This window comes from Pseudophryne corroboree, chromosome 2, assembly GCF_028390025.1.
Source record: "Pseudophryne corroboree isolate aPseCor3 chromosome 2, aPseCor3.hap2, whole genome shotgun sequence".
Classification (NCBI taxonomy): domain Eukaryota; kingdom Metazoa; phylum Chordata; class Amphibia; order Anura; family Myobatrachidae; genus Pseudophryne; species Pseudophryne corroboree.
In genome coordinates, this window is record NC_086445.1 from 412564642 (window position 1) to 412586519 (window position 21878).

Here is a 21878-nt window from a genome sequence, read left to right on the forward strand (position 1 = left end):
GTGGCAAGGAAATTAGAAGAAGATCTAATAGGATCATATGTTACTGGTCCGCAGACTATATAATAGGTGAGATATAAAACCCAAATCTCAACATTAGAGGTACCTGTTCCCTTCTGTGCGCCAGCTGTCTGAGTGGAGTTTCTCGTCAAGGGGAATATTGGAGAGACTTGTGGCCCAATCATCTACAGAGATGAAACGTTTACATGAGCAGCAATATTTCCAAGACTTATATGTCCTTATATAATATTTTGCTGCACTTTGATTCCATACTGTATTGCAATGTGTAATTCAGTTGTGATGGACAATTGCTATAATTAATCTACATTAGTTGCACTTTGCCAAATGTAAATATTATTTTTTATAAGTTGATGTGCCTGTTTTAATTGTTAACTTATTATGTCAAGGCAATGTATTTTGACAAGTGATATGTTTGTTACATGTTTTGATGGCTACTTACTCTCAGTGCCCACCCCATCTGTTCTTCCTGCAAGCAAATGTTGATGCTGCATTTTAAGATCCCACAAGTATTCTTTTAGGTGGTGGTTCTCCTCGCTTAACTGGTGGCTTTGTGTCCTCAACCGTCTACACTCGATTCTCAGTTGCGTAATTTCCTTAAGAAGGTCTTCTTGGTAATTCTCAGGTGGAGGAAATCTAGATGATATCTGACTCATCTTTAATTAGAAAAAAAAAAACAGAAACAAATTTGAAACAGAATTCATATGAATGAGAAAAACAATCAGGAATCAGTCAAGCAAAATGTTTGTCTTTCTTGCTTTTGACATATGTCAGGTGTAGAATACCTCTGCATGGTGTTAATAAGCGGTATTCCATACCTCCCAACATGACCCTTTCCAGGAGGGACAAAATGCTCTGTTCCTGGACTTCCCTCTTAATGTATGATTGCCATCACCTCTGGTGAAACACCTTTCTCATCAATTAACTAGTTCAACACAGGTGACGGCACTCATAAATTAAGCTGGAAGTCCAGGTACAGAGTATTTTGTCCCTCCAGAAAGGCTCATGTTGGGAGTATGGTATTCTATTATATATAATACAAATACAGGTTGAGTCTCCCTTATCCAAAATGCTCGGGACCAGACGTATTTTGGATATGGGATTTTTTCCGTATTTTGGAATAATTGCATATCATAATGAGATATCATGGCAATAGGACCCAAGTCTAAGCACAGAATGCATTTATGTTACATATACATCTTATACACACAGCCTGAAGGTCATTTTAGCCAATATTTTTTATAACTTTGTGCATTAAACAAAGTGTGTGTACATTCACACAATTCATTTATGTTTCATATACACCTTATACACACAGCCTGAAGGTCATTTAATACAATATTTTTAATAGCTTTGTGTATTAAACAAAGTTAGTGTACATTGAGCCATCAGAAAACAAAGGTTTCACGATCTCACTCTCACTCAAAAAAGTCCGTATTTCGGAATATTCCGTATTTCGGAATATTTGGATATGGGATACTCAACCTGTATATGTAAAATATGACTTCGTCTGTTGTATGTGATCCGTGTTTTCTCTCAGGAAAAGAGGCCCATTTTTTAAATTTCGTGGAGATAAATGCCAGTCATCCCAAATGTACTTAACAGGCTACCCTGATTAGTGTTTTGAAACAGTTAACGTGAGTGATACTAGATCATACTTGCCTACCTGACCCTCTCCATGAGGGAGAAAATGGTCTATTCCTGGACTTTCCTGGTAATGTATGATTGCCATCACCTGTGGTGAAACACCTTTCTTATCAATTAACTAGCTCACCACAGGTGATGTCAATCATACATTACCAGGAAAGTCCAGGAACAGAGCATTTTCTCCCTCATGGAGAGGGTCAGGTAGGCAAGTATGTACTAGATGCTCTAACTAAACTATACTAATTTGGTTTAAGTGGTGCTCCATTGTTAGAGAACTGAAATGTGGACAATAAAATGGTATTAGATATTCAACACAATACCTATGGACTAGGGGCCTAATTCAGACCTGATCGCAGCAGCAAATTTTTTCTCTAATGGGCAGAACCATGTGCAATGCAAATGGGGAAGCTATAACGTGCAGAGAGAGAGAGTTAGATTTGGGTGGGGTGTGTTCAAACTGAAATCTAAATTGCAGTGTAAAAATAAAGTAGCCAGTATTTACCCTGCACAGAAACGAAATAACCCACCCAAATCTAAATCTCTCTGCACATGTTATATCTGCCCCACCTGCAGTGCACTATTTGGCGATTTCAGCGCATGCGCGCACACATGTGCAAGGTCTTAAACTGCAATCACATGCGATCGCAGTTAAGACCTGGAGGGGAGCGGGAACAGAGTGTTGACACTGCGTTTATGGGCATCGACGCTCCGTTTAAGGGGCACTGTCCGGACAGCGGAGCCACATCCAGACCATTGCTGGGGCGGGTCACTGTGGCTGCGTGATGATCAAAAAGATGGCTGCCCGCCAACTGCAGGAGGCAACCCTAAACATGTGAAAGTTTTGATGTCTTGTGATGCATTCCCATGATTTGTGGGGGGGAGGGGACACGCGCCCTGAGTACAATATCTGAATACAGATTTGGAATTCTCACCAGTTACCCCTGCATATTGCTGTACAATGGTATTAACAGAATACCAATGAGTCATGAAGTGCTGACATTTATTTAGTTTTAAGGTATAAAGAAAAAAAAAAACAATTAGTGTAAAATCTATGGTCATGGCAAACCATAGAGCAATACTATACAATTACCAATGTTATAATGGTGAAAAGCGAAGCTGTGTGTACTTAGTTACAAAGGATAACTAGGTTACTGTGCATGGAATCACTTTTTGCCACACATGTTTTTTGAACAGAGTGATGGCAAGTGTCAGATATTCCATTTATTGAGTGACTGGTCCAAAAGTTTTAGTAGGATGAACTTTGAGCTGGCCTATTTATTGTTTCTACCATGTTCTTTTCCAGCTGGATCTGAAAAAGTAGACATGGGCTGATTTTCAGGGGAGGGTCCAAAAAAAACAACTGGGTGTGAATATACATATGCACATTATGGATATAAATAGGTGCATTTGCATCTAGTGAGTATTACCTTATATGGTTTAGCAGTATTCCAATACACCACAATGGATCAGGGCCACCATGAAGGGGGTACCATGGGTACACTTGTCATGGGCCTGGCCACTCTGACAGAGAGTGGAGGGCCTGGGATGCTTGTACTTGCCGCCGCTGCTGCTATTTCCAGCGCCACTGCCCTTCTCCCATGGGCGCCCCAACGCTCACTCAACAGTTCCAAGCAAGCTGCAGGAGAAAGCTTCCTGACAGTTTTCTGTACATGTAAGATAAAGTTTAGTGAAGAGAAGAAGAGCCGCGCCGGAGTCCGGACTGAGGAGCAGACACGAGCGTGAGTGTGGGAGACGGACAGAAGCAAAAGAGGAGGATGGCTTTTCACCGCAAGAAGGGTAAGTATGTAATGTAATTGTAAGAGAGATGCAGAAAGGGGCCTGGGGCTGGCTATGAATAAAATTCTAGGAGGACAAAGGGCCTCTATGTGCACTGTGCATTGCAGGGCTTGTTCATGGGGGAGGGGGTCAGAGGGCTGCCTGGCTGCTTTTTCCACTGATTGAATTAAGGCTTATAAAAAGGACACAGGTGGGGGGAAGGGGGTCCTGCCTAGTTGTCAGTCCCGGGCCCCATAATTTCTGATGGCAGCCCTGCAAAGGATAAAGGGTTAATTCTAGATAAAGGTACTATAGAAACTGATGGTGTATCTCAGACGTTCTGTGTCTTGGGTATATGAACTTACTGAGTATGTGTGCAAAAGAAAAGCACTGGTACTAGCCAGTAATACCCATTTTACAGCGCTGCAGCCAGGTTAACACCAGGTTGCAACTTGGTATTAACCCAGGTCTAGTGACCTGTGAATCCAGCCCTGGTTGGTCCGAGAAGGGCCCAGGATACAGGGCAATGTAAACAGGTAACCCAGGTCGTCCGACCTGGATCCTGTTCACTGCATACTGAGAGGCGCATTTCTGGCGCGTCGCATTTCTGCCGCTTGGAGATAATGTCATATTGAAACACCGGCAGAGTTAAGTCTCTGCAAAATCCTGGGTCTAGCCTGCGGTGTAAACGGACTTCAAGCCGCTGTGATTTAATTAATTAATGTATTATTTTTCAAATGAATAATGTATTAATGAATCAGGATATATTAGGCCGGATGAAAGGTTCTGCATTCAGTGTATCTCCTATATAATTGCCCAGATCTGTCACTCTGTGACTGTGTGGCTAATGTTGGGCGTGGCTAGGAGATCTCATTGGGTTAGCAGCAGGTCTATCACACCCAGTCCACAGCTGATTGGGCGAGAAACACCCTCCCACACAGGTTACATCCAATGGGAGGCTCTGTCTTTTGGCTGCTGTGTGTTCCCAGAGCAGGATTAACAATGGGGCTGATGGAGCTGCAGCTCCAGCTCCACACCACAAAATAGGCCCACTGCATCTGCAGCAACATACCCTCCAACAATTTACACATAAAAATCGCTACAAATTCGAAAAGGGGACATGGCCACGACACTGTACCCATGGCCACGCCCCCTTTTCGAATTTGTAGCGATTTTTCCTATACTTTCAATGGAAGTTTGGAGAGCCAAAAAACGGTTCAGACCATAAAAATATTTACTGTACCTGACAAAAAGGTACAGCTGGAGGGCATGCCACTGCATCTGCAGCAAGCCTCTGTGCTGTAGATAAGAGAAAAAGAAACCTTTTACTGCAGCATCCTATGGGGGGCATTCTTACCTGATCGTTCGCTGCAGTTCATCGCAGTGCAGCGATCAGGTCAGAACTGCACATGCGCTGGCGCTGCAATGCATGTGCCGGCACATGGATGAAAGCCGACGGCTGTTGTTGCCTAGAGATCACCTCTGCCTGATTGACAGGCAGAGGCGGCCACTGGGTGGGAGGTGTCGGCACGGTGGCGTTTGCCCGCTGTTTTGTGGCCACGGCCCGGCCAAAGCAGGCGTGGCCGAACCGTGAGGTGGGCAGGCCACAGCGGCTGTGTGACGTCACACGCAGCCTCTGCAACCGGCCAGTGATGAGTAACTCCCGGCCAGCTGCAGCAACTGCACTGGCTGGGAGTTACTCATCAAGTACAAAAGCATCGCCGCTGTGTGATGCTTTTGTACTTGTCCGGGGGGGGGGGCACCTGACATGCGGGGCGGACTAGCCATGTGCTGGGCGTCCCCCCGCATGTCAGTGTAAGTGATCATAGCTGTACTAAATTTAGCACAGCTACGATCAGGTCGGAATGACCCCCTATGTCCTGCTGCCAGTCCGCCTGCCCCCTCCGGCATCAACAATCCCCACTCCCTAGCCGTGGCGCACGTGGAACAAAAGCTGCTGCGGCCATCGGCTTAGATGTGTATGAAAGCGGCACAGCGGAAGGCTTTCATAGCCCTCCCAGCGCCGCATACTCTCTGAGCCCCGAAGCATCCTCTGCGCGTGATGTCACAGAAGTGCCTCCCCGCCACAGCCATGCACAGATCCCCAGAGGCCCTGACTCCACAACACAGCACCTGGCCGGCCGGCCTGGAAGCCCCAAAATGGCTAATGTAACGGATAGAGTGGGTGATATCGCGGAGGGTAATGTCTGGACGCTGACACTGACACTGCACAGCACTCTCACATTTAACATTGATTCAGCAAGTCAGTCAGTTCTGCCAGCCAGTCACTATTGTTAGCACCGGTGTCCCATGGTGCCGCATTACAGGGAAGTATACGCACTAAATAAACTACAGCTCCCAGCAACCCTTAGCGCCGAAGCATTCAAGTGCTAAGGGCTGCTGGGAGCTGTAGTTTATTAAGTGCATCTTCTTCCCTGTAATGCGGTGCGTTGGGACACCAGCGCTAACAATAGTGATTTACTGCTGTGCGAGTCTCCAGGAGAGCCACTGACAAAGGGAGGACAGCAGCCTAGCTGCTTCCAGGAGGAGAAGCATTACCTGCTCCTCCCCCACTCGCAGTACCTCCGGGCCCCATCCGTGGCACCCGCACACCCCCCTCCACCACCCACAGTGGCTCCGGAACCCCTCCCCCACCCGCAGCACCCCTGCACCGGTCCCTCCCCCATCAGCGGCACCCGCCCCTCCCCCACCACCGCACCAGCCCTTCTCCTACCCGCACCACCCCCGCAACCACCCCTCTCCCACCCGCGGCACCCCCGGCCCACCTCCCCCATCAGCGTCTTTCCCGCACCCACCACTCCCCCAACCACAGCACCTACTAGGTGATTCATCAGGCCCTGCGTGCGCTGTTCACACCACTGTAAGGGGCTACGACCCCTTAACCATCGTACGCCCTTTGTCCGTGCAATATTTAACCACTCACACAATTATGATTGGAGGTAATACTCCATATAATACAACTATTGCACGCCACAAGAGCGTGCAAGGGTTAAGGGGGCATAGCCCCTCATGACAGTGTGAAGAGCGCCTGTAGGGCACGATGAATCACCTAGTACTCTATAATTAATGTTAAATATTTATATTTACTCTGCACATTTTATGTGTGCTCTATATATTTATAATCAATTGTTATAGTTAATATATCCTTCCCTAATTTATATTATGCATTCATTGAGTTTATAATATTTCCTAACTATTTGTAGTTGGGTTTTTAAATCGTTTTATGTATGAATTATAGAAACTAAGTAACTATGTACATTTACATTTTATGATATACATGTTACCTTCTCCGTAAGGACCTTTATTTCTTCTTGGGAATCCTTTAGTTTTTGCCGATATTCAGCTGTGAGTTTAGCCAGATCTTTTCTTTGCTGTGAAATCTCTTCATCAGCTTTTGATAGTTCTAAAACGGCACTTTCATTGGCTTCTTGGAGGTCGTTGATCTGATTTTTAAGGTTTACTGCAACAAAAATTTAATATAGCTAATCTCATGTTCGTTACTGGTTTCTACAAAACTACAATACTATAGATTCAGTATAATAATAGAATGCTTATTTTCTTTTTCCATTCTCTCCAGGTATATAGTATTGTCTTAGCCATATAATATTTACAGGTGTTTGATAGCAGGACTTAAAATACTACAATGTGTTTTACTGGTGTGCAACACATGATCCACACAGACAGCAAAGTACAGTATTTCCCAGGAAGCAATCCTAAATTTTGAATGGTGTTGGACAGGCTAATAGTAATTGCTATATTAGGCTCTGCATCACTGAGCCCTGGCGGTGACCAGTCTGTTTTTTTTGTTTTGTTTTTTAATGATTGTGTTGTTTTTACATCATCAGGAACAGCCCTTTCCCCTTACACTGTCATATCATAATTTCCCGTAAACCATCTGAAAGCTTTTCCAAAATAGCTGGTGCACCACACCTACAGCTAATAGAGCACCCGCTGTCACATCCCTGAGAACGGTCTATAGTGGCAGTCCTAATTCAAAGGAATTTATACATAAAATTGAGATTGACATATATTGCAAATCTTAACTGATTTAGGGACATATTCATCATCGCTTAATTTCTACAAAGGTAGGTGAAAATGAAAATTTTCACCTACTTTTGTAGAAGTAAAGTTTTGGGGCCATTCATCATGATGGTAACACAGGAGATATCACAGACATCTCCTGCTTATCTTTCACTTCCGATCTGGCCCGGTGTCCCCATACAATAGTATGGGGACCTAATTCATCAAGCTCCGAAAATACAATATTTTTGGAGCTTGACTGCGGAAGTATTCGCCATCTTCAGATGGCATTTCCTCCTGCACCTTTGCTGCTTACCGATGGGAAGGAGTCCGGAATTGTGAAGAGGGAACTTTCTGGATCTCTCTGTCCCTGTCCAGCTCCCTTCGCCAGACATTGGGTCTTTGTACCCCTGCGTGATACCTCTGTTCCTGTCTGGCTCCTTCCACCAGACATTGGGGCTTTGTGCACCTACATAAACCCTCCATCCCTGTCCGGCTCCTTCCACTGGATGCCTGGGCTTTGTGCGCCTACATGAACCCTCCATCCCTCTCCGGCTCCTTCCACTGGATGTCTGGGCTTTGTGCGCCTACATGAACCCTCTGCTACCAATGATTTGAGAAGAAGCAGGGGCACTTGCCTCTGCTCAGAGATACACATTTTTCTAATTGCCAATCCAACTTTCCTGCTCTCTAAAGCCCTCAGTTTTATCGAGGAGGCAACATAATTGAAATAGAAGATACTTGTGTGCAAAGGAACATTTTTGGGTGCAAAAGTGTGTGCAATGTATCCCATGTGAGAGGTTTTTAGTTATGCACAGAATTGAATCAGCCCTATGCGGTATGCTGGATTTTAATGGTTATACAGTACCTGTTTGTATACTGCATGTAAATACATGGTCGACATTTGACGTCGGCATCAAGTAGCCCATGAAGTACGTCACGTGTTGTGCTCTGGCTTGGTGGGTATATAAGGTGTGCGATAGACCGTCTGCACACATATCACTCGTTGCTGACATGAGTAAAAGGGGCAATTTATCTGAGTTGCAAAAAGGAATGATTATCAGCTTTCGAGCCAAGGATGGCAGTTTTTCTGAAACAGTGCAGTATGTGAACTGTTTGCGTGCTGCTGTGGTGAAGTTGTATTGTGACTGGACAAATGGCACCATTGCGAATAACTGGCGTGAAATTTGCAGAGTACCACATGCCCACTGATGTGAGAGGTGAACGTCGGCTACGAAGGTGCGTGAGGGCTGACCGACAGAAGAGCAGCTCACCATCTAAATGAACCTGGGGGCTACCAGACATGTGTCTAAAACAACAGTTCAGCCCGTCTAGCTGCTGTCAGTGCTGCACATGGCGGTTACTCTGGCTATTAGCTGGTGGTCATAATACTGTGACTTGACCGTGTATAAAGCTGAAGTCTATTCATCTTTAAGATCATCAACGTAAGACTTTTAGTTCTACAGAGGGTAGAAACAGTCCAGGTGTCAGGATTTGTTAAGAGTTGTAATTTAGAAAGAAAGCATATTACAAACACATAGTGTATACTAAATAATTAGTGGTTGCGTGTGTATGTAGAATTGTAGATAATATTTTGCATAATAAAAATTGCTACATGAAACTCAATATCTAATATAGAACAGAAGTAATAATAACATACATATTTGTCTCTGAAGAACCAAGGGAGAATTGGGGTCAAATGAATGGAAGACATCCTGTGGGTTGGTTTCTTTCGCAAATGTCACAGCCTTAAAGTAAAATATAGAAGTGTCAGATACAGTAATTGGACAAAGGCATTTTACATACATGGTATAACTGACTTGATCAGACTAAATCCAAGCACTAATTCAGTGGTCTGTTTAATGTACCTTTAAGGATAATATAAAATATTGGATTAGAAAACTATTTTATGCCTGGAATTGCCATTTACTAGATTATGTGACTACTGCAAGTATTACTTTGTACATTATCAACACTGTAAACCGACACTGCACAAAATAGAGATGGGTGAAATAATTTGTCATGACTCAATTGTATTTTGCCGGTTTCAGGGGCTTTGTATGACCTTACTAATATTGTAATTAAGAATGGCATTTTATACATTAAAGCAAAGAGATCCTAATAGCAGTGAATGGCCGGAACTTATCCATCTAATCAATGTACCAGTCATATGTGAGTTTATGAGCATAAAAGAGTTACCATAGCCAGAGGTGTAGCTAGGTGCCATGGTGCCTGGAGTAAGGGTATGTTTCGGCATCCCCCCTCCTGTACTGAATTGGATGCATGTTACTTTAAAATCAAAAATATTTACAAAGCCTAAATTGGTGACAGGGCCGGTTCTAGACCTTATGGATCTCAGGGTGAAAGTTTCATTTTGGTGACAGGGCCGGTTCTAGACCTTATGGATCTCAGGGCGAAAGTTTCCTTTGGGTGCCCCCATGTCTAAAATAGGGACAGTGCGTGCAACAAAAATATAGGGGCATAGCTTCATGGAGAAGGGGCGTGGCCAAAGAACAATACCAATTCAGATTACACCACACAATATTGTCCGTTATTCACCTTACACCACAGTAGTTTCCATTATTCACCACACAGTAGTACCCCTTATACACTTTACGCAACACAGTAGAGCCCCTTATACACATTTAGCCACACTGTAGAGTCCCTTATACACGTTACACAACACAGTAGAGCCACTTATACACGTTATGCCACAGTAGAGCCGCTTAAACACATTATGCCACAATAGAGCCGCTTATACACGTTACACCACAGTAGAGTCGTTTATACACGTTACACCACAGAAGAGCCATATATATACTAGAGATGTGCACCGGAAATTTTTTGGGATTTGTGTTTTGGTTTTGGATTTGGTTCCGCGGCCGTGTTTTGGATTCGGACGCGTTTTGGCAAAACCTCTCTGAAATTTTTTTGTCGGATTCGGGTGTGTTTTGGATTCGGGTGTTTTTCTTTTTAAAAAACCCCTCAAAAACAGCTTAAACCATAGAATTTGGGGGTCATTTTGATCCCATAGTATTATTAACCTCAATAACCATAATTTCCACTCATTTCCAGTCTATTCTGAACACCTCACACCTCACAATATTATTTTTAGTCCTAAAATTTGCACCGAGGTCGCTGGATGACTAAGATAAGCGACCCAAGTGGCCGGCACAAACACCTGGCCCATCTAGGAGTGGCACTGCAGTGTCAGACAGGATGGCACTTAAAAAAATAGTCCCCAAACAGCACATGATGCAAAGAAAAAAACAGGTGCACCAAGGTCGCTGGATGGCTAAGCTTAGTGACCCAAGTGGCCGGCACAAACACCTGGCCCATCTAGGAGTGGCACTGCAGTGTCAGACAGGATGGCACTTAAAAAAATAGTCCCCAAACATCACATGATGCAAAGAAAAAAAGAGGTGCACCAAGGTCGCTGGATGGCTAAGCTAAGCGACCCAAGTGGCCGGCACAAACACCTGGCCCATCTAGGAGTGGCACTGCAGTGTCAGACAGGATGGCACTTAAAAAAATAGTCCCCAAACAGCACATGATGCAAAGAAAAAAACAGGTGCACCAAGGTCGCTGGATGGCTAAGCTAAGCGACCCAAGTGGCCGGCCTCCCTCCACAGTTTTGTTCTCCATCTTTTAATGTGTGGAATTATATGCCAGTAATATATCAATAGCAATGGCCTACTGTACCGTACTGCTATATATATATATATATATATATATATACATACTGGTGGTCAGCAAAATTCTGCACTGTCCTCCTACTATATACTGCGCACAACTACAATGCAGCACAGATATGGATAGTATACTTGACAACACAGAGGTAGAGCAATGGACTACTGTACCGTACTGCTATATATATATACTGGTGGTCAGCAAAATTCTGCACTGTCCTCCTACTATATACTGCGCACAACTACAATGCAGCACAGATATGGATAGTATACTTGACGACACAGAGGTAGAGCAATGGACTACTGTACCGTACTGCTATATATATATATATATATATATATATATATATACTGGTGGTCAGCAAAATTCTGCACTGTCCTCCTACTATATACTGCGCACAACTACAATGCAGCACAGATATGGATAGTATACTTGACGACACAGAGGTAGAGCAATGAACTACTGTACCGTACTGCTATATATATATATATATACTGGTGGTCAGCAAAATTCTGCACTGTCCTCCTACTATATACTGCGCACAACTACAATGCAGCACAGATATGGATAGTATACTTGACGACACAGAGGTAGAGCAATGTACTACTGTACCGTACTGCTATATATATACTGGTGGTCAGCAAAATTCTGCACTGTCCTACAATGCAGCACAGATATGGAGCGTTTTCAGGCAGAGAACGTAGATATTTGCAGCACACTGAGCACAGATATTTGCTGCACACTGAGCACAGATATTTGCAGCACACTGAACAGTGAACACAGAAACTGAGAGAACGCAGCCACGTCCTCTCGCTATCATCTCCAAAGCATGAGTTAAAATGGCAGCGACGCGCGGCTCCTTATATAGAATACGAATCTCGCGAGAATCCGACAGCGGGATGATGACGTTCGGGGGCGTTCTGGTTAATTGAGCAAGGCGGGAAGATCCGAGGCTGCCTCGGAACCGTGTAAAATGGGTGAAGTTCGGGGGGGTTCGGATCTCGGGGAACCGAACCCGCTCATCTCTAATATATACCTTATACCACAGTAGAGCCGTTTATACATGTTATGCCACAGTAAGGCTGCAGCTTCTAATGCAAAGAGAGGTGCTGCAGCAGCAACCGGGACAGAGAGAAATGCTGCAGCAGCCAGGACAGAAAGAGGTGCTGCAGAAGCCGGGGCAGAGAGTGGTGTAGCAGGACAGAAGTAACCCTGCTGTACAGCTACAAACAGACAGTGAGACATATAAAGAGGGCGGCAGAGCTCCGGCATGTGCTGGCTGTCAGTCTCTCTTGCGTTCGCCTCTGGCTTGCCCTGTTCCCTACCTAGTCTCTGTGTCAATGTGCGAGCCCCCTCTGCTTCTCTTCCTCCTGCTCTGCGGTTGCCTGTACATCGGCCTGCAGTATAGCGGACAGAGGGAGGGGTGGCAGGCGGCTGCGCACCCCCTAACTTTTTCCACGCCCGGAGCTCGTGCACCACCGGAGCCACCGTCGCTACACTCCTGACCATAGCAGGGACTACCTGCACTCTTTTCCTTCCAAGAACGAAGGCACTTCTAGGGGTCTTTGTAATTTATCAGATGGGGAATCTTTACAGTGTGTCAGTTGGGAGACTGACCAATGTGATATAAGTGGAATAGTACTAGGTGCTCATATGCATCTTCCCCCACTTCTGAGTGCCTGCACTAGGTGCTGTGCCATCTCCCCAGCAGAGATGGAGGGAGTCACTCTCAGAGTTGCTGTCAGCTGATGCTTCTTTATGGTAGTGACACACAGGGAATGTGGTGCTCTGTTTTGGCATCAGTGACAGTGGCGGCTCCTTCCTTTAGATTTTACCCTCCAGTAGAGATGTAAAATTTTGTGACACTGACGCTGGGTCTGTGAGACCCATGTGGATTTCTGCGTTGTTTTAGGAAATCTATAGATAATGATATTGATCAGAAATTACATCAGAACTGTAGATAGAAACCCCTTGTTAATCTCCAACTATCAATTGTTTTATTAATTCACCCAGAAAACAATACAGGTTGAGTATCCCATATCCAAATATTCCGAAATACGGAATATTCCGAAATACGGACTTTTTTGAGTGAGAGTGAGACAGTGAAACCTTTGTTTTTTGATGGCTCAATGTACACAAACTTTGTTTAATACACAAAGTTATTAAAAATATTGTATTAAATGACCTTCAGGCTGTGTATATAAGGTGTATGTGAAACATAAATGAATTGTGTGAATGTAGACACACTTTGTTTAATGCACAATGTTATAAAAAATATTGGCTAAAATGACCTTCAGGCTGTGTGTATAAGGTGTATATGTAACATAAATGCATTCTGTGCTTAGATTTAGGTAACATCACCATGATATCTCATTATTGTATGCATTTATTCCAAAATACGGAAAAATCCGGTATCCAAAATACCTCTGGTCCCAAGCATTTTGGATAAGGGAGACTCAACCTGTATTATGATTTATTACATTTCCTGTCCAGTATTTGTTAAGCAGTCCTCACACATAAATTTAGCATGCTCCATACAAAGAAAATGACTTCATTTTTCACAGTAATATTGTGTTTTTCTATCCTTGCTGATGCCTTTGCTGCATGTTCCCTGTTTTCCTGGTGGTGGCAGTTTTTCCATACAGCAGTGACTACAGGGCCTGAAAAGAGTACTTCAGTACTGACGCTGAGTATCTTAGACCGTCAGACAAAGGAAGGGCTGGTGCAGCAATCGCCACTAGCACATGGTTAAGCTTTATCTGTCAATGGACAGTAAACAATACGATATGAAGGTAGTGAAAAGTTCATTGCTCCTTCTCAGAAATTCAACCAGATAGAACAACAATCAAAATGGTTGGGTCTCACATACCCAGCGTCAGCAGTGAAGGGTTAAGGGGGGGCTGTAATTGCCTAGCAACTGCTGGTTGCACACGGTACACTACATGCAGATAATCTACTTTGAATCACCTTAGCCTGTGGCACACAGTTCTAATAACAGAACACTCCTTTAACTGAAGAAAAATTTAGTTTTTATTCTCCAAAGTTAAAAAGCTGAATAGTTTATTCTTTGCTTATCAGCTCCATCCGTCTAGATTTGTAGTTTAAAAATCTGAGTAAGGCCTTAAGCGCCTCAGTTCACAACCACTTTCGCAAAATACCCGCAAAACTCCCATGATACGCCCATAAGATGAGTCTATTTAGCCAACTCCCAGTTACCGCTCAAGAACGTCCAGTACTTTTCCAAGACATTTCTGATCCTGTGTTTCACAACAGCTCTTTGTGTGTAGACTCTCTGTAACGCATGTGCCATGGGAGTTTTTAGGGATTTTCGCACACGCACAGTAGCTAAGTGTCTCATTTCATAACCAGTTCTGTGACAAACCAGCAACATTCTCACTCTGTACATCTGAATAACCACTGCTCAGGAATGCCCCAATACATTTCCAATACAGTTTTGAGGCTGTGCATCTAAATCACCTCTGTGCGCACACACTGTGACTTTTTAGTGACTTAGATGCTGTACATGAGCAGTTGAAAATAAAATTGCCCATTTGTGTGAATAATAGCACTGCGTCTGACTCAGAATCAGGCCCAATGTGTTTGTGTGTTATGGATAGGGTAGTCAGGGGCATTTTAAGTGAGGAGGGAGTCCATGTGCAGCCTCTAGGTGGGCCCCCTCCTCTCCACAGCTCCAACATTGTGTCGGAGTCTACTGCGCATGTGCAGGTCTCCGGAAACATGGTGCCCACCATGGCCCGGAGAAAAAGTTTGTACTGCGTATGCACGGCGGTCATTTTGGGTATGATTTTTGCCACGTGGCTGCAGCGGCTGCAGCGCCTGTCGTGGGACTCTGGAAAGGTGAGTATTAAAACAACATGCACCGCACATATTGCACCCATGATAGAAACAGCAATGGTCCACATATACACTAATTGACTCTAATTGCCTAAAAAGTATCTCCTATATACATGGTGGACTGCAATATGTATTATTTATATTTCAGTCATATATTCTAATAAATAGCTGTTTCGTGAGTAAGCTGTTTCTAATAAGTGCTTCGCACGTGAGTTTCAGATTTTCACAGTTGTAAATATAAATGAGTGTTAAAAATTTGGTACATCTGTAGAGATGTAAATTTGAGACGTCTTAATGTAAGTAAATATTAATCCATGGTTCTTGGCGTCACCCAAGGAGCCCCCATAGCAGATATGGTAGAAAGCGACAGGACCATTTATGTAGTTTATAAATTCTACACACTGGAGGTGCAATCCAAATTTTCATCCGGTTGTCCATTTGGGCATTATTGTTCATGCAATGCAAGCCACATATCGGTAATGACAACATTATGTCAACCCCCTTTTCATCCCCTTAGGGGAGGTTTATTAAAATTCTAATTATGTAGTTTTCCTATTTCCCACCTGAAGACTACCTACTATGTTAAATTTCATCTCACTAACATCTTGAAGTAAGAGAAGTAGTGATAAGTCAGTGAGTGAGGGCTTTTGCATATGTGTGTAAATATATATATATATATATATATACAGTATATATATATATATATATATATATATATATATACTGTATATATAGATCACTTATAATTCCACCATGTGGGTAATTAGTGTATTCTTGGTCCTGTAAGTGTGGACTACCAAGCTAATCTAGTAATCATTAATATTTATTTAAATAAGTGGCCACAGCAGCGCATATATTAACTACTCAAGTACACCGTAGTGTTAGCAATGTAGCTGTGTAGTACCATTAAGGTTGAACAGTGTTAATCATACATCAGAGACAATGTTTAGAAAAACACCACAGCGCCCATGATTATAATCACGGGCGCCGTGTAATGTCTATGCGCATTTCGCTCATCACTTAGTCAGGGCAGCCTGATTTAGGGGTACAAAAAGGTTATATTATAACAACTCACTAATCAACAACAGAAGCGCTGAATGACGGCACTCACCACCAATGGGAGCCGCTTATAAGTGTGGGTGAAAATAAATAGCCCTTGTTCCCAGAGAATGGTATGTCCACAACCTCAAGGTGCTGATGGACAGCAATTACAGCCTATTGGGGCTGCTTATCAATGCAACCAAAAATAAGTATCCCTTGCACCGAGTATACGTGTTATATGCTCTTTAGTGTACCTTACTGGCATGTGAGTAAGAGAATACCATTCACAGCCCATTTGAGACAGAATAATTGTCAGTCAAGCCTTCAATAGTAAGCCATAGTTACTGGTGGGGGTGGAATATCTCCGTCATCCCCTCCTATCATATAGCTAATGCTGGGCATACACTATACATTTATCTAGCAGATCATCTGCCAGATGTGCCTGGCTTGAATGGAAACCTGGTAATGGTTGAGAGCAAATGACAATCGACCATTTGCTCCTAAACACTGGAAAATGGACAAAACCTGTCCATGATTTAACCAATTTGTATGAATGACAATTTTTGTCCATTTTCCAGTGTTTGGGAGCAAATGGTCGATTGTCATTTGCTCTCATCCATTACCAGATTTTCATTCCAACCAGTGAGATCTGGCAGATAATTGTACAGTGTACAGTATGCACAGCTTTATTCATACAAATTGGTTAAATCTGTGATTTAACCCATTGTCTGAACTACAGGCTTTGTCCATTTTCTAGTGTTTGGGAGAAAATATTCAACTGTTTCTCTCATCCATTACCAGATTTTCTTTTCAGCCAGCTAGATCTGGCAAATTACCTGCCATATAATTGTGTAGTGTATGACCAGCGTAAGGAGTGTGACTGGGCCGACTAGTGAGGAGAGGCTGGAAGCCAGAAATTTCTCTATCAGTCACCCCCGCTTGCATTGAAGAAACATAGAAATATGCCCGCAACACTAGCTTTACTGGATATGTCATTATACACTGTGGTTCTCTATGCATGGTTGTCTGAAAGGACCACAAAGGAATGAAATGCTTAAGGCCACAATTCATACATAGTTAATGAGGTTGAAAAAATACGAATTGTCCATCGAGTTCAACCTGTATTTTAATCCTTACACTATTCTGTATGTAACTATAGTTTAACTATAAAGACCCAGATGAAGTTATGGAAACGGGGCCTGGACTGCACACCCTAGCTTATTATAATGGGATGTGCTACCTTGCTGATGAAGTTATGCTTTAAGTCTAACTAACAACTATAATTTGTGCTGTTTCTAAAATACATTCATTTTAAATGCTATATCCTTGGATATTTTTTCAGTTAGAAATAATTCTAATCCACTTTTAAACATAGTGGGGTAAATTTACTAAGATTCGTGTTTTCCCGTTTGAGGTCAAAGTTCAATCACGAATGACATCGAAAGTGTAAATATGCAACTTTTTGAATTGATTACGACTAATTTACTAAGCTGCCGTATTCTGCATTTTCGGGTTTTCCGATGTCGATGTCATTCGGTTTTTTTGGCAGTGTTTTACATGAGTGACTTGTAAAACACTGCCGACTTTAATACAATGAATCTCGGCCGGATCTGAGAGATCCGTGCTGGGCTTCATTGTGCACTTTGTTAAAAAAATAAATAAAGTTTAAATGTAAAAAAAAAATTGCGTGGGGTCCCCCATCCTAAGGCAAACCAGCCTCGGGCTCTTTGAGCCGATCCTGGTTGCAGAAATATGGGAAAAAAATGGACAGGGGTTCCCCCATATTTAAGCAACCAGCATCGGGCTCTGCGCCTGGTTCCAAAAATACGGGGGACAAAAAGAGTAGGGGTCCCCCGTATTTTTGAAACCAGCACCGGGCTCCACTAGCTGGACAGATAATGCCACAGCCGGGGGTCACTTTTATACAGTGCCTTGTGGCCGTGGCATCAAATATCCAACTAGTCACCCCTAGCGGTTGACCGAAAGTGACCTCACAGCTGACCTGAAAGTTCCCACCATTGGTTACAATGGAGCGCATAGGCGCTACATTGTAACACTGCCGTGTGCCGCCTGTCATACAGTACAGGAGCACACAGCCGATCAGGAGGGTGCCACAATGTGGCGCTCCCTGATTGGCTGAAGAAACCCACTTAGACATCCGTCAGAGTGGGTTTCTGGCATTCGGGGAAAGGGGGCCCCTTTCAGTTCGTGGTCGGGTATCCGTTTTTTTTTTTTTTTCAAGTACGTGGATTACAAAAGGATTTACAGAGGAGCCTTCAACCATGGATTATGTGAGTATAATTTTTTCTACAGGTACACCATGGATTCTACTGGAGAAGAGGACCGACCTGCGTGGGAACATAAGGTAAGTATGTGTATATGGAGGTGTGGATGGATGTATTAAAGTTATACTTTCAAGGTGTGTGTGTAATGTCTTTATTGGGGTATTTTTTTAGTAGTAGTACTACAGGTACCAGCGGGCCCATTTTTCCGCCACATGCTGGTACTTGTGGTTCTTCAAGTACCAGCTTGCGGGGGAGGCTTGCTGGGCCTTGTAGTACTGCTACTAAAAACAATATCAAACACTTATCACAAAGGCTATCAGCCCCCCATCCGCAGCCCATTGGATGGGGGGGACAGCCTCGGGCTTCACCCCTGGCCCTTGGGTGGCTGGGGGGGGGACCCCTTGATTGAAGGGGTCTCCACTCCCCCAGAGTACCCCGGCCAGGGGTGACTAGTTGGATATTTGATGCCACGGCCGCAAGGCACTGTATAAAAGTGACCCCCGGCTGTGGCATTATCTGTCCAGCTAGTGGAGCCCGGTGCTGGTTTCAAAAATACGGGGGACCCCTACTCTTTTTGTCCCCCGTATTTTTGGAACCAGGACCAGGCGCAGAGCCCAATGCTGGTTGCTTAAATATGGGGGAACCCCTGTCCATTTTTTCCCCATATTTCTGCAACCAGGATCGGCTCAAAGAGCCCGAGGCTGGTTTGCCTTAGGAGGGGGGAACCCCACGCAATTTTTTTTCTAAAAATTTAGAACATTTCCCCCCTCCTTCCCACTGAAAAACATGCACGGATCTCATGGATCCGTGCATGCCTATACAAACACGGGATAAAAAAGCAGGTCTGTTTTTTTTTAGCACTTTTTCACGATTTGTATTTTATCACGGCAGTGTTTGGCTATTGTCGGCAGTGTTTGTGTTTTGCACTTTTTAGTAAATTCCCGATTTCTAGCAAATTGCAGGCGTATTTGACCGATGGTGTATTGATTCGTGATTTTTTCCTAGGACTTCCAAAATACTACGAATGCCCTCATCACTGCCGTGATTTTTGCTTAGTAAATTACCGAGATGACACTTTGATGAAAAAACGGCATCTCGGTCAAAATCGGGACCTTAGTAAATATACCCCATTGATTGAGTCCACTCAGGCAGAGAATTCCAAATCTTACTGCCCTTACTGTGAAGAACCCTTTCCTTCATAGTGTACGAAATTTTCTCTCCTCTAACCTCAGAGGATGTCCACATGTCCTGTGCAAAGATTTTTCAATAAACAATTCGCCTGATAGCTCCATGTATGTCCCTTTATATATTTGAGAATATTAATAATGTCTCCACTTAGACGCCTCTTTTCTATTGAAAACATATCTAACCTAGGGTCAGATGTATTAAGCCTGGAGAAGTGATAAAGCAGTGATAAGTGAAAGGTGATAATGCACCAGCCAATCATTATGGTTTGAAAAATGACAGTTAGGAGCTGATTGGCTGGTGCATTATCACTGTTCACTTATCTCTGCATTATCACTTCTCCAGGTTCAATACATCTGCCCAGAGGCGGAACTCCGGGGGTAATGGAGTTGGCTGCCGCCGGGCTGCTACTCTGAAGAGGGCACCTCGCCTCCATACGAGTTCTGTGCCACCCGCAATGAGTCAAACTGACTCATTCCTGTAAACCACGGGCTGTGACGAAGCCTATCCGGTGCTCACCCCGGGAGAGCACGGGTGACTGCACTTATGCGTGGCTGTAGTGGCTGTTGGAGTTAGGAGAGGAGCTGCTGGTACTGCGCTTGCCTCGGATTCCACTCCCTAGTTGCGCTCTGCCTCCAGCCTGCCTCTGGGAAATTACACGGACACTTCCTGTTGCTGCCTTTAGTTACTATTATCTGTGTTATTGTTGTCTCCCTCAGCCCTATTGTGCTTTATACAAGATATAACTGAGCAGTGTCCTTACAGCCTCTTCATGAAGAGTGTTCTTGCAGTATTACACAGCGCATAGCTCCTGTGCCTTGGTGTATATATATATATATATATATATATATATATAAACAGAAAATTCAACACTCACCAAAATAAACTCACTTATCCTCACAACATCTAGGAATAAATTAATAAATGATGGGGGTTTAGTTAGTGAATTGGCCAATGCACGGAAACCTGCACACCGCTCACCAAGGTACCCTGCCTTCATGCAGGTCCTACACTATCCTGGCAACTGTAACACATTATATTATGTGTGTTACAGTTGCCAGGATAGTGTAGGACCTGCATGAAGGTGGGGTACCTTGGCGAGCGGTGTGCAGGCTTCCGTGCATTGGCCAATTCACTAACTAAAACCCCATCATTTATTCATTTATTCCTAGATGTTGTGAGGATAAGTGAGCTTATTTTGGTGAGTGCTGAACTTTCTGTTTCTATATTTTTGAGTAGGTGGCCATGGGCTACATGCACCCCACCCCACTAGTGGCGAGTGCGGACACTGCACCCCACTTCTGGGGTGGCGAGTGCTGTGGTTTTCTATTTGTTTGTATTTATATATATATATATATATATATTATATATATATTTGTCCTTATATAGGGGTGGGGGGACACCAATATTTATCTTGCCACCTGGTGTCTGGGACGAATTTACACCACTGCATCTGCCCATTAGTAAGCTTTTCCTCATAATCCAGTGCCTCTAACCCCTTAATCAATTTTATTCCTAAAACAAGTATTAAATTCTTTGGGGCAGATTTAACAACGAGTAATATACTAGAGATGTGCGGCGGGCTTGTGTCGTGTGTTTTGGCTTTGGATGTGGATCCACGTTCGTGTTTTGGATCTGGATAGGTTTTGCCAAAACCACCCTTTCTGGTTTTGGTTTTGGATCTGGATGATTTTTAAAAAAACATAAAAATAGCTAAAATCACAGAATTTGGGGGTAATTTGATACTACGGTATTATTAACTTCAATAACATTCATTTTCACTAATTTCCAGATAATTCTGAACACCTCACAATATTGTTTTTAGGCCTAAAAGTTGCACTGAGGTAGCTGTATGACTAAGCAAAGTGACACAAGTGTGCAGCACAAACACCTGGCCCATCTAGGAGTGGCACTGCAGTGTGCAGACAGGATGGCACTTAAAAAACTAGACACAAACAGCCCATCATGCAAAGAAGTAAAAGAGGTGCAATGAGGTAGCTGTATGACTAAGCTAATCGACACAAGTGTGCGGCACAAACACCTGGCCCATCTAGGAGTGGCACTGCAGTGGCAGACAGGATGGCACTTAAAAAAAATAGGCCCCAAACAGCACATCATGCAAAGCTTTGCAACAGGGTGACTGCTGTCAAATTTCATCTTCATCGCAAAGGACTGTTGGACAGTCATTTTCTTAGTTGAAGTAGTACAAGTGGTCTTCCGACTTCCCCTCTGGGATGACGATCGACTCCCAGCAGCAACAACAGCAGCGGCAGCAGCAGCACTAGGAGGAAGTGGTTCTTGATCTTTGCCTATTTTATCCTCCAAATAAAATGTTCTCCATTA

General features: G+C 43.7%; 1 protein-coding gene across 4 annotated transcripts in view; it reads right to left on the reverse strand.

Moving 5' to 3' along the window:
* LOC135050849 (uncharacterized) overlaps positions 1–21878 on the reverse strand; it is a 135097-nt gene that overhangs the window by 69022 nt on the left and 44197 nt on the right. For all 4 annotated transcript variants that reach the window (XM_063957142.1, XM_063957141.1, XM_063957140.1 and 1 more), the window contains 4 exons: positions 9140–9227; positions 6744–6919; positions 458–671; positions 104–182 (listed from right to left, as the gene is read on the reverse strand). In XM_063957142.1, coding sequence (XP_063813212.1) covers positions 104–182; positions 458–671; positions 6744–6919; positions 9140–9227 — 557 coding nt within the window. The remainder of the gene's footprint in view (positions 1–103; positions 183–457; positions 672–6743; positions 6920–9139; positions 9228–21878) is intronic.